Source organism: Balaenoptera acutorostrata, chromosome 10 (genome assembly GCF_949987535.1).
Source record: "Balaenoptera acutorostrata chromosome 10, mBalAcu1.1, whole genome shotgun sequence".
Taxonomy (NCBI): domain Eukaryota; kingdom Metazoa; phylum Chordata; class Mammalia; order Artiodactyla; family Balaenopteridae; genus Balaenoptera; species Balaenoptera acutorostrata.
In genome coordinates this window covers 83,246,437-83,261,095 of record NC_080073.1, presented here as the reverse complement: position 1 = coordinate 83,261,095, position 14,659 = coordinate 83,246,437, and the positions used below count along the sequence as shown (strand labels likewise).

General features: G+C 57.2%; 1 protein-coding gene across 7 annotated transcripts; it reads right to left on the bottom strand.

The window, feature by feature from the left end:
* Positions 1–93: 93 nt before the first annotated feature.
* On the bottom strand, positions 94–14,335 carry EHMT2 (euchromatic histone lysine methyltransferase 2). Of its 7 annotated transcripts, XM_057555014.1 has the most exons (28): positions 14,266–14,335; positions 13,553–13,619; positions 13,238–13,456; positions 12,894–13,147; positions 12,131–12,215; positions 12,005–12,045; positions 11,688–11,843; positions 9,740–9,877; positions 9,505–9,619; positions 9,245–9,346; positions 8,876–9,024; positions 8,643–8,786; positions 8,321–8,556; positions 8,058–8,240; positions 7,852–7,934; positions 7,274–7,380; positions 7,071–7,193; positions 6,883–6,984; positions 5,006–5,110; positions 4,753–4,907; positions 4,500–4,667; positions 3,932–4,076; positions 3,481–3,558; positions 2,990–3,105; positions 2,799–2,885; positions 1,218–1,296; positions 899–1,074; positions 94–572 (listed from the first exon to the last, which is right to left on the bottom strand). In XM_057555014.1, exons 1-28 carry the CDS (start codon positions 14,305–14,307, stop codon positions 392–394), a joined length of 3,636 nt encoding a protein of 1,211 aa, XP_057410997.1. In that variant the 5' UTR covers positions 14,308–14,335; the 3' UTR covers positions 94–391. The 7 variants fall into 7 exon arrangements, 6 of the variants coding, with proteins under 6 accessions (XP_057410997.1, XP_057410998.1, XP_007193993.2 ...); XM_057555015.1 differs by lacking the exon at positions 9,245–9,346; XM_007193931.2 differs by lacking the exon at positions 14,266–14,335 and having other exon boundaries at positions 13,553–13,863.
* Between the last annotated feature and the right edge of the window lie 324 nt (positions 14,336–14,659).

Sequence of the window (14,659 nt, the reverse complement as noted above, 5' to 3'; positions counted from 1 at the left end):
CTGTCCAGCCTGCTTCTCATCCTCTTTCTGCCCCTTGGACCCACATTCCCTCTGGCCGTGTGTGCTTTTCCGCCAACCATCACCCAGTTTATTATAAACCCAACATTTATTGAGAACAAAGGAAACCGGTTAGCACAGAGGCCCAATTTCAATTCATTAAACTTCAGCTGAGGGTGGGGAACAGGGGTGTGGCCAGCCCTGAAGTCACCCTCCCAGGGAGGAACCAGCTCTGGGAGAGAGGGGCTGTCAGACCTCCAGGGCCTGGCTGGGATCTGACTGAGGAATGTGTGAAGGGGTAGGGGGAGAGGAGACGGTAGCACCCCCAGGTGTGGGCAGCAAGTGGCAGAGGTGGCTGCTGAGCTGGCGGCTGTCCAGGGGTTGTGGTCCTCTCTCAGGGGTTGACAGGGGGCAGGGAGCCGAGCTCAGGCAGCAGCTCGGGGTGGGGATCCAGGCGGGCCAGGCGGCTCTGCTCCAGGGCAATGGCCTCAGCTGAGTGCTTGCACTTCTCAGAGCCACACTGGCAGGTGAAATATTTGCTTTTGATGTCCCAGAAGCGGTCACCATAGTCAAACCTGTCAGAGAAGCACAAGAGGTCTGTGGGACCCAGACCCACTCCAAAGCACCCACCCCCATCTTTGGATGGGCTCCAAGCCCTCCTCTGTTCTAATGCACCTGCAGCACCAGCACTGCCTGGTAGCTTGTTAGAAGTGAAGATTCTTCAGGCCCCATCCCAAACCTACTGACTCAGAATCTGTGAGGCTCAGGACTCTGTTTACAGTGACATCGGAGAAGCTCTGCTCTAATCCATGCCTGGAAACCAGGCACTCGCCAGCCGTCTGCTTTCGGTCCTGGGCTTGCTGCATCTCCCACACCCTGGCCGAGCCGCAGGACGCCTCACCCCAGTTCCTCCCCGGCCCGGATGTCTCGGGAGCTGAAGAAGGCAATGCGTGGAAATCGCAGGTCTTGGTGCAGCATGAAGACCCGGACGGGGATGATGTTGGGGTCACACAAGTGGTTGATGAAGCGGCTGATGTTGCCGTAGTAACGGGCATCGATGCAGTACACCTCTCCATCCTGATGGGAGGGCGTCATTCATCACATCTACCACCACCCTGCTGGCTGGGCCAACCTGCCCACCCCCTTGACCACCCAGCCCCTCCTCCTCAGGTTTCCATCTGCTGACTGAGAGGAGGGCGGCAGAGGGGTCTCCTGCCCACCTTGTTGTCTAAGTCGAAGAGATAAGAATCATCCTCTCTCACATCAGCCTCAGCATCAGAGATCAGCTCGCCGACATACCTGTCGGGCAGGGAGTGGTGGTTCTGGAGGTGAGCAGGGGTTACCGGGAGCAGGCTCCAGGCCCTGTCTCTCCTCACAGCCCCACGATTCCTCTTCCACTGTTTGCCAGCTGTTCGTGAATCTCACAGATCAACACAGCTGGAGCTGGGGTGGGCGACCCAAGGCACAGTGGGCCCCCAAGGATAGCGGACATCATCTGGGAGGGAGGGGGTGGGTGGCCCCCACCCAGAAGGGGGATCAGGAGGAGGAACCTGGCGACACAGGCACGTGAGGGTACACACAGGACACACTCCCGCCAGCTGGGGTCCCACCACACAACTAGATCAACAGGCGGGACTGGCAGAGTGGGGCCAGGGATGAGCTGGAGAAGCAGTGGTGGGGAAGTTAGAGGGAGGGGCTTGAGCCGCACCAGAGGATGAATCGGGTGAGCACGGCGGCGCCAAGCCTCTGGGGTGAAGGGATCAGTATCTGTGGGCAGTCGGCCTGGGTGGGGAAATCTGTTCAGGCGTAGACACGGGGGTTTGTGGACTAGGGATCACCCAGCAGGTGGGGGCGACGCTGGGCTGAGGACAGGAGAGGGGTGAGGACGGCAGGAAGGGACGGAGTCACAGGAGCTATGAAGAACTGGGGGTGAGCACACCCACGTCTGGGAAGTAGAGGGAGAGGAGCTGGTGAAGAGGAAGAATGGATGGGTCGCGGGTGAGGACGGTGTCATGGGAGCCAGAGCTAAGGGGGGTGGCAGATGCCAGGAGAATGAGGACTGAGACACACGGGTCAGGGAGCGGGACTGCTGAGAGGCGGCATCAGCAGCGGGGTGAGGGTAAAGGCAGATTTGGACAGGGATGAGCAGTGAGTGGATGATGGGGAAACTGAGGCCCAGGAGGAAGGGGTCGCTTGTCTCAGTCAAATTGAGAGACGACATGATGGAAGAAAAATGAATGGTCTCTTAAATAGGCAATTGGGGCTGGATGACTTTTTTTTTTTTCTTCTTTTTTTTTTTTAAGGCCAAAGGAGACCTAGATTACGTTTGAAGGCCGTGGAGTAAAAGCCAGGGGACAGGAAGAGGTAACGGATACTGGGAAGAGAAAGAATTGATGGATGGAGAGGCCTGAGGCCCCTGATGAGGTGGACAGAAAGGTAGCTGTTATCACCTCCATTTTGCAGACAAGAAAAATGAGGCTCAAAGAGGTTGTGAACTTGGCCAAGGACACCCAGCTCTGTCTGTCTGTAAAACTGGGGCTTTCCGCAGTTGGGAAGGGCAGGGGAGAGGGAGTGTGAGGCTCGGAAATACACCGAAGGGGAGGGAAAGACGCAGGCACTGTGGTCTGGCCAGAGCGGAGGCTGGGGGATGGGGGTCAGAGGAGGCTGGCCAGAGTGGGGGCAGCATGAAGAGCTGGGACCCATCAGGGAGGAGGGCAAAGAGGGAGGCCTGGGAGTCAGCCGTGGCCCTGCATCCAGCCCCACGCCCCCAGGAACCACAGTACCCCCTCCCCACCACTCACTCGCAAATGAAAGTCCCCTGGGGAATGGTCTGCAGGGCTCGGACCCCCCAGCCCATCTTGGCTGTTCGGTAGAGCTGCAGTCGCACCCTGGGGGTGGGAGAGAGGGTGATATTCAGTGGCATGACCTGGAAGCGCCCCGAGGGAGAGAAGGGAGAAAGGGGAGTGAGGGGAGCTGAGGGGCTGGGCCTCACTTGATGCCACTCTGCACTACCCGGTTCTTGCAGTTTCTCCAGCAGGAGCACGCCTGGTTACACTCAAAAATCAGCGGGGGCTCGATCTTGTTAAATTCCTGGAGCAGCCGCCCGTCCTGGGGTTGAGGGAGGGGAGGACAGTGGTTTCTGTGCGGTGCCCACCTCAGCTGCCCAGGACTCCCAAGACTTCACAGAAAAATCCACTGCTGACCCCAACCCAGACACAGGGAGGACAGGCTGGGGGAGGCCACATATGCTCTTAGTTTATCCAACAGGAAACACACAACCATCGCCCTGGGTTTGCATATACCTGGGCCAGGCCCCTCTCTGTCCTGGCAACATCCTAGGAATCCCAGGTCTCGCCCTGCCCTCTTTGCTGCTTCCCCCACAGGGTAGAAGGTGAGGGACAAGGTCCCAGGGAGTTGGTGTCAGAGGCCAGCTCCCCCAAAGGAGTGGATGAGTGCGTGTGCGGCCAGGGTGAGGGCACGTACCTTGTCATACCAGCAGCGAATGCTGAGCTGGCCGCACAGGCAGTTGGAGCTGGAGCAGTCATCCACGCATGTGCAGTGCTGGGGCGGGAGGTAGGGTCAGCTCACCCCCCAGAATCGGCCTTGGCCCCTCAGCTTCCACTGCCCCCTGCCCCACAACTGCTGTCCTTTCTCTAGGGTCCACATTGTAGGACAGTGATGGTGACGGTCCCAGGATGAGGGGGAATCAAGCTGTTGCTGATGGGGGTGTCTCTAGGGCCACCATGAGCCCATGTGATACCTTCACGTGTCCTAGAAAAAGGAACCCCTCCCTAGGTGGATGCAAGCCCACACCGGAGCTCCCTTTCAGCCCCACCACCTTGGCCAGGTGCCCTCGTTGGCCCACAGTGTGCCCAGCTGTACTTGGTGGCTCTGGGTGTCCCTTTGGGAGGAGGGCCCAGGGCCCTGCACTCACCTGTAGGTGGGTGATGTTGCGGTCTATGTTCATGGTGGACGTCTCGCAGTTCTCCGAGATGTACTTGTAATCCTCGGGGCAGGGCTCCCCGTCCACACCGTTGACACAGGGAATGGGCACGTTCTCATAGCCCCGAGCCACGTCCCTGGCAGGAGGGGAGATGGAGCTGGGTGGCTAGAGCATGGGGTGAGGACTCCCCTAGGTGGGGAGAGGGCTGGGTGAGGGAAGAGGGTGGCTCTGGGGCTTCACTGGGGCGTGGGGAGTAAGGTGCCCAGATAAAAGGCAGGACACTCAGTTAAATCTGAATTTCAGAGTGTCAAGAAACAATTTTTTAGTACGGGTATGTCCCAAACACTGCATGGGACACTCCTAACGTTAAAAAAGTATGCACTGTTCACCCGAAATTCTAATTTAGCTGGATGTTGTCTATTTTTATTTGGTGTATCTAGTTGATGTGTGCGTGTGGCGGGTGGACGGGGGACAGAGGTGGTTTTGGGGACTCAGAGGATTCGAGGGGCCAGGGGAGGGGGCGGAGGTGGCTCTGGGTAAAGAGAGAGCCCAGGCTCACCGGCAGATGATCTTCTCAGTGCGGATGGCCCGATTTCCCACCCCGAGCCGCAGCTTGCGGTTGAGCTGGAGCGCAAACCACACGTCAGAGCGCTCAGGGGTCAGGTCCCACGCCGTGTCCCCCTCCTTGTTCCGCAGCTCAGGGTTTGCCCCGCGTGACAGGAACAACCTGGGACGGGAAGGGAAGCCTGTGGGGTCCGGGGCTGTGACAGGGGGCAGAGGAGTGTCCAGGTGGGGGAGGGGTGGAGGCTCACAGCACGCAGTCGTGGTAGCTCTCCCGGGCTGCAATGTGTAGGGGCGTGTCCCCGTGGTAGTTGACAGCGTGGAGGTCGCAGCGGGCGTTCAGGAGAACCTCTGCGATGGCGGCGCTGCCGGTGAAGGAGGCCCAGTGCAGGCAGATGTTCTCCTCCTGTGGAGGTGGCAGAGGGAAGAAGTCTGAACCCAGCCGGCACCTTGCTCAGGGGCGGGGGGCTGAACCCACCTCCCGCATCCCGACCAAACTCTCACATTGTCTGTGAGGGTGACATCGGCGCCCCTTGTCAGCAGCATGCGGATCACCTCGATGTGCTTGTGCTCTGCGGCCCAGATGATGGGCGTCCACCCCCCACTGTCCTGTGGGTGGGGAGGGAAGGAGGAGGGTGGAGAGGCAGCTCCAGCCCTGCTCACCCAAACAGATGGGGTCAAGAGCACAGGCTCCAGAGCTAGACTCACGCTCAGAGTCCCAGCTCCACCACTCACAGGCTGTGGAACGCTGGGCAAGTCATTTAACGGCTCCGGGTCTCAGTTTCCTCGTTTATAAAATGGGACTAGTAAGTGCCTATTGCTCAAGGCTGTGAAGTGATTTTTCTCTTTTTAAAAAGTATGTATTTCCTTGGGACTTCCCTGGTGGTGCAGTGGTTAAGAATCTGCCTGCCAATGCAGGGGACACTGGTTCGAGCCCTGGTCTGGGAAGATCCCCATGCCGCAGAGCAACTAAGCCCGTGCGCCACAACTACTGAGGCCGCGTGCCACAACTACTGCAGCCTGCGCGCCTAGAGCCTGTGCTCCTCAACAAAGAGAAGCCACCGTAATGAGAAGCCCGCACACCGCAACAAAGAGTAGCCCCCGCTTGCCGCAACTAGGGAAAGCCCGCGTGCAGCAACGAAGACCCAACACAGCCAATAAATAAATACATGAATTTAAAAAAAAAAAATTAAAAGAATAAAAAATACATATTTCCTTGATCTGCCCACTCAAAAGTCCTAGAAGCAGGGACCCAATAACAATGACCACCCCTACGTACACAGACTGTAGTCTCTAAAAAATACTTCCCATTTAAAGGAACCAGAGTTTCTTAGAGAAATGGTAGATCCTGAGTCTGGGGCAGGATAGGTACTGAAAAGGATGCTCTCAAAGGCCACTGGGTCATTTCAAAAGCCACAGGAGCCTATGGCAAGGGGCTTCTTCTGGACAAAGGACAGAACAATTCAAAGATCAAGACGAGCACCCCGAAGTTCACTGCAGCACTATTTACAACAGCCAGGACATGGAAGCAACCTAAGTGTCCATCAACAGAGAAACAGATAAAGAAGATGTGGCACATATCTACAATGGAATATTACTCAGCCATAAAAAGGAACAAAATTGGGTCATTTGTAGAGACATGGATGGACCTAGAGAGTGTCATACAGAGCAGAGGAAATCAGAAAAACAAAAACAAATATCTTATATTAACGCATATATGTGGAATCTAGAAAAATGGTATAGATGATCTTATTTGCAAAGCAGAAATAGAGACACAGATGTAGAGAACAAACGTGTGGATACCAAGGGGAGGATGGGAGGAACTGGGAGATTGGGATTGACACATATACGCTATTGATACTACGTATAAAATAGACAACTAATGAGGACGTACTGCATAGCCCAGGGAACTCTACCTAACACACTGTGGTGACCTAAATGGGAAGGAAATCCAAAAAAGACGGGATATATGTGTATGTATAGCTGATTCATTTTGCTGTACAGTAGAAACTAACACAACATTGTAAAGCAACTATACTCCAATAAAAATTAATTAAAATTAAAAAAACCCAAAGATCAAGAAGAATGACACAAACTAAAACACCTCCAACACGTGAAAAACTGAGTTAGTAAGGAATCTCACTGGACAGTTCCAGAGATTAAGGCCGCAACTCATTCTGAAAACTGATGAAAAGAAAAAAGAAAGAAACAGAAGAGAGTGAAGAGAAATACAAACGAAGGGGGAAAAAGAGATGGGGACAGACTGGAACAGTGTGAAATGCAGGGAAAGGGTCAGAGGTCAGATGAGGGAGAAAGGGGACCTAAAGCCTGAGGCTGAGGCAAGGACCCCAGGGGGCTGGGCCGGAAGCCCAGCCGCTGACCTGGGCGTTGACGTCCACCTGTCCCGTGCTGAGCAGCAGGCTGACCATCTCCAGATTCCCAATTTTGGCTGCGTGGTGGAGGCAGGTGGAGCCGTCTTCCTCCTGAGGGCGACGCAGGCAGATGAGCTGGCTGGCTGGCATCTCAGGCCCGGCCCCTGAGCCCCGCCCCGGCCTGCCCAGCCGCGCACCTTGCTGTAGACGCAGCCCCCGCGCTGCACCATGTAGCGAGCCACCTCCAGGTGGTTGTTCACCACGGCCTCCATCAGCGGCGTCCGCTGCTGCTTGTCCACAGCATTGATGTTCGCTCCAGCCTGCAAGGAGGGGGCACGCGGGCTGGCACCAGGGAGGGGCTGGGCAGGGGAGGGGGTCCTAGGGCTGGGCCCGCGCTGACCTGCAGCAGTACATGGCAGATCTCCACAGAGCCCTTCTGGGCAGCCGCGTGCAGGGGCGTGCGCTTGCTCTGCTGGTCGCTCTGGAAGTTGGGGTCCAGGTTGTCCACTGTGGGGAGGGCCCGCCACACCGGGAGAGGGAGGGACAGGTGGTAAGCAAGCTAGGGGGTGGGTGGCACCTCCTCCAGGAAGGCTTCTCAGGGCCCCAACCTGAGTCAGGGGCCCCTCCTGGGCCTTCTTTGTGCTCACCTCCACTGCAGCACGGCACTGATCAGAGTAAGGAGAGCACCAGCTCTGCCTGAGTTCAAATGGCCCTGCCCCTGCCCCTTAGTACTGCTGTGCACTGGGCAAGGTAGTTAACCTCTCTGGGCCTCCGCTGGGAAGATTTAAGTGAGTGAACGTGCATAAGCACTCAGAACAGTCCCCAGTCCCCATCATCACGGGTTATTCCCCCACCACACTAAGTCCTTCAGGGCAAGGACGACGTCCCTCATTGCTGCCCTCCTGGCCCCGAGTCCAGTGACTGGTACATAATCGGTGCTCAGGCAGGGTTTGCTGAACGAAGGAGTGGAATACTCACACAGCATCAGGATCACCTTCTGCAGCTCCCCTTGCTTCACGGACAGGTACAGCTGCCGGGGGTGGAAACGGAGTTTCTTCCGCCTGCCATGGTGAGGGAGGGAGAGGGGGTTGAGTCCCCAGATTCAAGCATCGGTCCCAACACCTGTAGCTCCACACTTTCAGCCCCAGTCCTAGCTGCTGTGCCCGAGGGCAACCCCTACTCACCTCTCTGACTCCTGAATGACCAGGGCCTTTTCCAGGGCCTCCCGGCCTGGGCCAGGTGGCAGCCCCACAGCTGAGAGGCGGCCCCCACTGGGCAGGGTTAGGGAGGGCCCCGAGCTGTCGATGGTGTCAGCCAGGGGGTCGCAGGGTGGACGCCGGGGCTCCCCCTGTCCTCGCATCCGGGCGCTGTGGGAGAAGGTGTGAATGTTCAGGGGAGACGGGGACTGGGGCAGGGAGCAGACAGAAAGGAAGGGCAAAGCCAGTACCTGGGCTGGGAAGTGTCCGCTCTCCCAGGGGCATCCTGGGCCAGGGGCGGGGGGGCAGGGGCTGCAGTGCCAGCCGGTGGGGTCACCCCATCCCCCCGGGGGATGGTCACCTCCTGGGCCTCAGATGCGTCCTCCCCACAGTGGGGACAGAAGACCATCCCGTTCAGCTGGGACACACAGGCCTTGTGGAAGCGGTGGGCCACTCGGAAGTCAGGGTGACACTCCAGGAAGGTGCCCTGGGGGCAGGAAAACAATGTGGCCAGGCTCTGGGAGCCCCTACCCCCATGGGGCATGCTGCCTGTCTGCCCCACTGGTCACTCACCGCCGTGCAGAAGTAGCCACAGCCTGGGCAGCAGTGGTGTTTGACCATGCGGGCGCGGTGGGTCTCACAGAGCACCATCAGTGCCACGCGGCTTGACGGTCTCATGGTCTCCCGCTTGAGGATTGCAGCGTTGCAGCCCGATAGCTGTGCGCAGTGAGGATGGGTGACAAGAGGTGAGGCTGGGCTCTGGGGCTGGATGCCCTGGCAACTCACCTACCAGCCCAGAGGCCCACCTCTCCATCCACACTCTCCGTGGCCATGCACTTGTGCCCCGCTCTCTCGCTGATTCGGTCTATCTTGGGTGCCTCCATGCGGCAGCTGCAGAGGGGCAACTCCTCAAACCCACGCTCTGTCTCCAGCGAAGATGTGTCATTGGACACCCCTTGGATGGAGGAAAGAGGGAGCTGAGGGAGGCCCAGCCTCTCACCCACCGGGACCCCTCCTGAGGCCTCTCACCCCCGCCTTGACTTTCCCTCTGTGCTCCAGAACCCCCAAAGTCTGGCCATGGACACCCCAGCTCCAGCGGGGTTCCCCTCCTCCCCATTCCCTCCGGCCCCGAGGGCGCCCCCTAGTGGCTCCCTATCCCGGCAATTGGCAATTACCAGCGTGGTTGGGAGAGAGGGTCCCCTCGCTGGGCAGCTCCAGGGACCCCAGAGGGACCTCCATGTACTCACTGGGGCCTGAGGAGCCCACACCATTCACTCCTGACACAGAGACAGAGAGAGTGAGAGTGCGAGCTCACAGGTGCCTGGATGCGGGGGTACATGCGGGTGTGCATGCTGAGCGTGTGTGTGCATGCATGCTCTCTGGGGGCCGGGAGGGGGCTGGAGGAGGGGACCCCAAAACAGAGGAGCCTTCTCACCTCGTGGCTCCTTGGCCCTCGGAGGCTCCCGCTTCCGCCGTTTCCGTGATGGCTTCACCCACGGGCTGTCCTTCCGCCATTTCTTTTTGGCTTTGCGCCGGCCGCTGGAACCACTCTGGGGAGGAGGAAGAGCGTTAAAGAGCCCGGCCCCCAGCCCGTAACCCCCTCCTTTGAGGACTCAGACCTCTGTCCCCGAAGCCCCCACTCCTCCGGGGACGCCAGCCTCCAGTTCTACCCTGTCAGACTGATTGCCTGACTCTTCATCTTCCTCTTCTTCTTCCTCTTCCTCCTCCTCCTCTTCCTCCTCCTCCTCTTCCTCCTCTTCCTCTTCCTCTTCCTCACTCAGTTGTTCAGCCAGAGCTTCGACCTCAGACTGGAAGAGAGGCAAAGTGGGGCTGAAGAAACAGTGACCCCCAGGCCACAGCTCTCTGCTGGGGGGAACTTGGGAGAGAGGCAGAGCAGGACAAATCCGATCCCCGGGACTCAGAGAATGAGGCGGGATCAAGAAAACAACAATTCTCCACGGATGGCTCCCTGGTGACGATGAGTGTGAACAGGAAAGGAAGGAAAGGGTTGGATACAGAGAGGGGGTGTAGCATATTATACTGTAATAAAAAATAAGGTGCTATGGTGACATGCAACAACGTGATGAATCTTGGCAACATAATAGTGAACAGGAAAAGAAAGGAATACGTTCTAGATAACAAACGTATAGTATGAGACTCTTGATGAAGTTCATAAAGAGGCAAGACTGAAAACACTAAATGAAAAACTAATTAGAGGGGCTTCTCTGGTGGCACAGTGGTTAAGAATCTGCCTGCCAATGCAGTGGACATGGGTTCGAGCCCTGGTCCGAGAAGATCTCACATGCTGCGGAGCAACTAAGCCTGTGCGCCACAACTACTGAGCCCACATACCACAACTACTGAAGCCCCTGCACCTAGAGTCCGTGCTCTGCAAGAAGAGAAGCCTCCACAATGAGAAGCCCGCGCACCGCAACAAAGAGTAGCCCCCGCTTGCCGCAGCTAGAGAAAGCCCGCGCGCAGCAACGAAGACCCAACACAGCCAAAGATTAAAACAAAAAACAAAAAAAACTAGAAACGCTATAATGAAGTCAGGCTGACATCTCCTGAATCCACTGATCTTAACTTCACTAATAAAAGACCAAATGTTCCATGCCTGATGTGATGCAACATTGGGCAGAGGGTTATGTGTTAATCCCCACCCAATCAGCCAACTCCTAAATGTGAAGAATTCTGTAGGATAACCGACTTGGTTTCTTCAATAAATAAATGGCAAGTTTTTTTTTTTTTTAAATAGGGAACCTATACATCAAGAGAGGCCTAAGACAAATAATCAAATCAAGGTGTGGACCTCACTGAAACCTGACAGACGAAAACTCATTTATGAAACAACCGAGAAAATGTGAAGACTGACTGATAGCAAGGTGATGGTGTTAAAGCATCATTTGTAGGGACTTCCCTGGTGGTCCAGTGGAAGGGCTCCCCACTTCCACTGCAGGGGGCATGGGTTTGATCCCTGGCTGGGGAACTATGATCCCCACATACCGCATGGCGGAAAAAAAAAATTATTTGTAAATTTTTTAAAAACAGAAAGAGGTCTTATGTTTAGAGATACTTGTGGAAATATTTCTAGATAAAATGATATGGTATCTGCGATTTGCTCTGAAATAATCCAGTAAGTGTGGGTGTTGGGGAGGAAGAGATGAGTCAAGATCAGCTGTGTATTGATAATCCTTGGAGCTGGGTGATGGCTACCTGGGGGCTCACTATTCTATTCTTTTGTGTATATTTGAAAGTTTCCACGATAAAACGAATGAAAAGCAAAACAGGCAAGACTAAGCATTATGCTGCATGGACAAACATATATGTGAAATAAAACCAAACAAGGAGCAAAGGAATAAACAAGCAAACAAATAACAAATAAACCATAAAATGGGATGTTAAACCCGAAGTCCACGATGGTGATTATCACTGTGGAGAGGGGCAAGGGGATGATATGGGGTAGAGCATATACTGGAAATAAGTTATAGACAGTATGGGGCAGTGAGTTAGTGGGTGTTCAGAAAAGGAAGGAGAGAAGAAAGTGGGGCAGGAAAGACTGGAGAGCGAGCCCTGGACGCGGGGGAGCGCTGGCCGGGAGGGCGGCTGGCCCCCTCTCACCTTGCTGTCAGAGTCCACCCGCTCATCCACAGAGTAGGAATCGTAGTAGAGGCTGAAGTCATCCCCCACCACCGTTTCCCACTCCTCCAGGGACCCGGGGTCCCCCTTCTCCAGGGTCACTTCTCTCGAACCCCGTGCAGAACCCAACTCCTCTGACTAGAAAAAGATTTAAAGAAAAAAATTGAAGCTGCTGGCACTCCCTCACCAACGCCCCATCTCCCTTGAGGGCGAGATGGAGCCCCCAGCTCCTAGGATCCCTCAGAGCAGTCCCCCAGCTGGAGAGGCCCAGGCCCTGTTCCCTGCCTCTCCTGGCTCACCAGGCCACCTCCTGAGTTCAGCTTCCTCCTTTTGGCCACATCTGGAAGGAGAGAGAGAAAGGAGTGAGGCCCGTACTCTAAACCCTTAGCACAGGCAAGCCGCAGGTAGGTGGGGGTGGGACTGACCTGAGGTCACCTTCCCCAGCGAGTGCACGTCATCACTCATGCGGAAATGCTGCACTTCAGGGGGCCGCTTCTCAGGGACTGGGGGCTGGGGGCGGAGAGGGAGCACACTTAGGGTCAGGGAGCATCTGTGGTTCTGCCTGGATTAGCTTAGAGCCAAGCCCCAGGTGGGGGTGAGGTGGTGAGCCACACCCTCTAAAATGCCATCTGAAGTTCCATGCCAATAATAAGAACTGTGTCAAGCACATCCCACATCTAACACTGATGCCAAGAGCCCTAAAAACACTGTCATAAAGCTTCTGAGATTCTGGGGCTCTTGTCATCTCCCTCCTTGGACATTTCTGTGGCCCTCAGCTCCTTCCCTGTAGAGATTCATAGTAAAACCTTTAAAACAGCAGGAGCAGTTTCAAAGAAGGGAGAAGTTCCCTTGGGGCCTGCTTTGAGGTAGAAAGGAAAAGTGGTTTGAAGTTTCTCTAGTCATTATCATAAGAGTAATTAAGACATTAACTACATAATTAACTCTTTAACATTTGTGTTTTTTACTCCCCTCTGCCTAAGAATGTAAACCCCAGGAAGATAGAAACCTGTCTGTTCCAGATTAAGTCCCAGTAGAGAAACTGACACACAGTAGAACCTTGGTAAATATGTGAAGCAGTGACTGGATAAGAAAAGACCTGAAGCTAAATTGTAAAAAAGCAGCCCACAAGAGGTTTATGGTTAATTACTCTGTCTCTCCCACCCCCACAAACCTCCCCCTAAGCCTCACCTGTCCATTTCCTGGTTTGGACATGGTTTTCCTGGCTCGATGGACCTTGGGCTGCCCCTCCGGGCTGGCTGTGGCTGGTGGGGGTTCAGGCCCTGCTGCTGTTGCCCCCTGGGCCCCCGGCATACTCAGCAGCCTCATAGCCAAACTCTGGACTGATGGGGGTGATTTTCCTGCCCCTGTCATTGACATCTTGGCTCGGCTGGGACAGGCACCCCCCTTACTGGGGGAAGATGGGAATGACTTCGTGGCATGGCCTGAAAAACACAGGCATGCAGGCAGAAGATAAGAGGGGAGGCAAAGTCAGAGAATACCCCACCTCACCCCCAGGCTCCCTGGCCTCTCACCCATCAGGATGCGGCCCCCATGGAGGTCCCCATCTCCCTCGAGATTCTCGGGTTCGTCCCCAATGAGCGGTGTGGCCCCTACAGGGGTGTCAGCCCCCTCATCGCCGACGGTGACCGTGACAGAGGCTGGGGATGAGGGGCCAGCAGTCTCCAGGGAGTCGGGGTTGGCCTTGGGCAGGATCTCCTCACTACGAGGGGTGTCCCCCAAAGAGCCATGAACTGTAATGGAAAAGAAAAAGTTCAGGGCTAAGGGCTCAAAAGATCCTGTGTTGGGGGAGGTGAAGGTCCAACTGGGCCTGTTTCTGCTGCACTCACCTCTCTCGGTGGCTCCTCTGGGCTCCTTCTCCAGCACCAGCGCCCCCATCTCAGCGGGGGCCTCCCCCTGGGAGGGGACACAAGGGATAGGAGAGCTGGTCAGTCCTGTAGGAAGTTGAGGGGCCCAGGACGCCTGGGCCCTGGGAAGAGACAGGAGGCTCCGGGGCCTACCTCTTCCCCTATGGGGCCCCCCCCTTCCGCGGCCACGGCTGCCCGGAGGGGCCGCACGACCCCTCCCCCGGGCCCGCATCAGCCCCCTCCCTCTCGGTAGACCCCGCATCTCAGGGGCCGAGAAGAGAGGAGGGGGAGGGGGCGGGGCCTCCGCACCCCGGCCCCGCCCCCTCCTCCCGGCTGCACGCGCCTCTCCCCCTTTGTCCCCCAGGCCGCGGGGACCCCGGGCACCAACCCCTCCAGCACCCACTGCCCCCCAGCCCGGTGGACGGCCCCTCGTGCCCCTCGCGCGTGTTCCTGGGGCGCCGGCGCCCGCTGCCCACTCGGGGGCAGCCGGCGGCTGCACGCGCGCCTCGGTGCCCACTCCCCCCACCTCCCACCCCCTGGTCCCCTCATCCGCCCCCGGTGCTGGCCCTCCGGATTGCTGCAAGTCTCGCCCGGGCCCCCCGGCCCCGATGCACCCCCGGAGCATTGCACGGGCGCGCGCTTCCCCCGGGCGCGCGCGCGGGCATGCACCCGCCTCTCCCCCTCCCCTTCCGCACCTCGGCGGCCGCCGCCGCTGCAGCTCCCGCCGCCGCCGCCATCGCCGCTTGCGCGGGGGGCCGAGCCGGCGCGCGGCCGCCCCGGGTTACGTGGGCGAGGAGGGAGGGCTAGGAGGAGCCTTAAAGGAGCCACTACGCGCTTTCTGGCCATTTTCCCCCGAGAGCGGTCTCAGAGATGGCAGTTCCTGTTCTAAGCTGGGGGGCTGCAGGGGAGAATTCCTGCCATTCCTGGCCTCAGCTCAGCTGGTAACCGAAGGCGAGGCACGCCTGGGTCCAGGTGTGGCTTCTCCATCTGCCACCTGGCTTTAGGTAACTAGCGGAGCGACTGAGCCTCCCGGCTCTCGGCAGTGGCTGTATTTCCAGTCCTACCCATGTGTGCTTCTCCCGCTTCTGG

Bases quoted from the DNA above. Each gene is read 5' to 3' on its own strand.
- EHMT2 (XM_007193931.2), bottom strand. From the start codon at position 13,832: ATGCGGGGTCTACCGAGAGGGAGGGGGCTGATGCGGGCCCGGGGGAGG. The intron at 7,194-7,273 runs GTCAGCGCGGGC...CCCTCCTTGCAG, and splicing joins TCTGCCATGTACTGCTGCAG to GCTGGAGCGAACATCAATGC. The intron at 4,908-5,005 runs GTGAGAGTTTGG...CCACCTCCACAG, and splicing joins ATGTCACCCTCACAGACAAT to GAGGAGAACATCTGCCTGCA.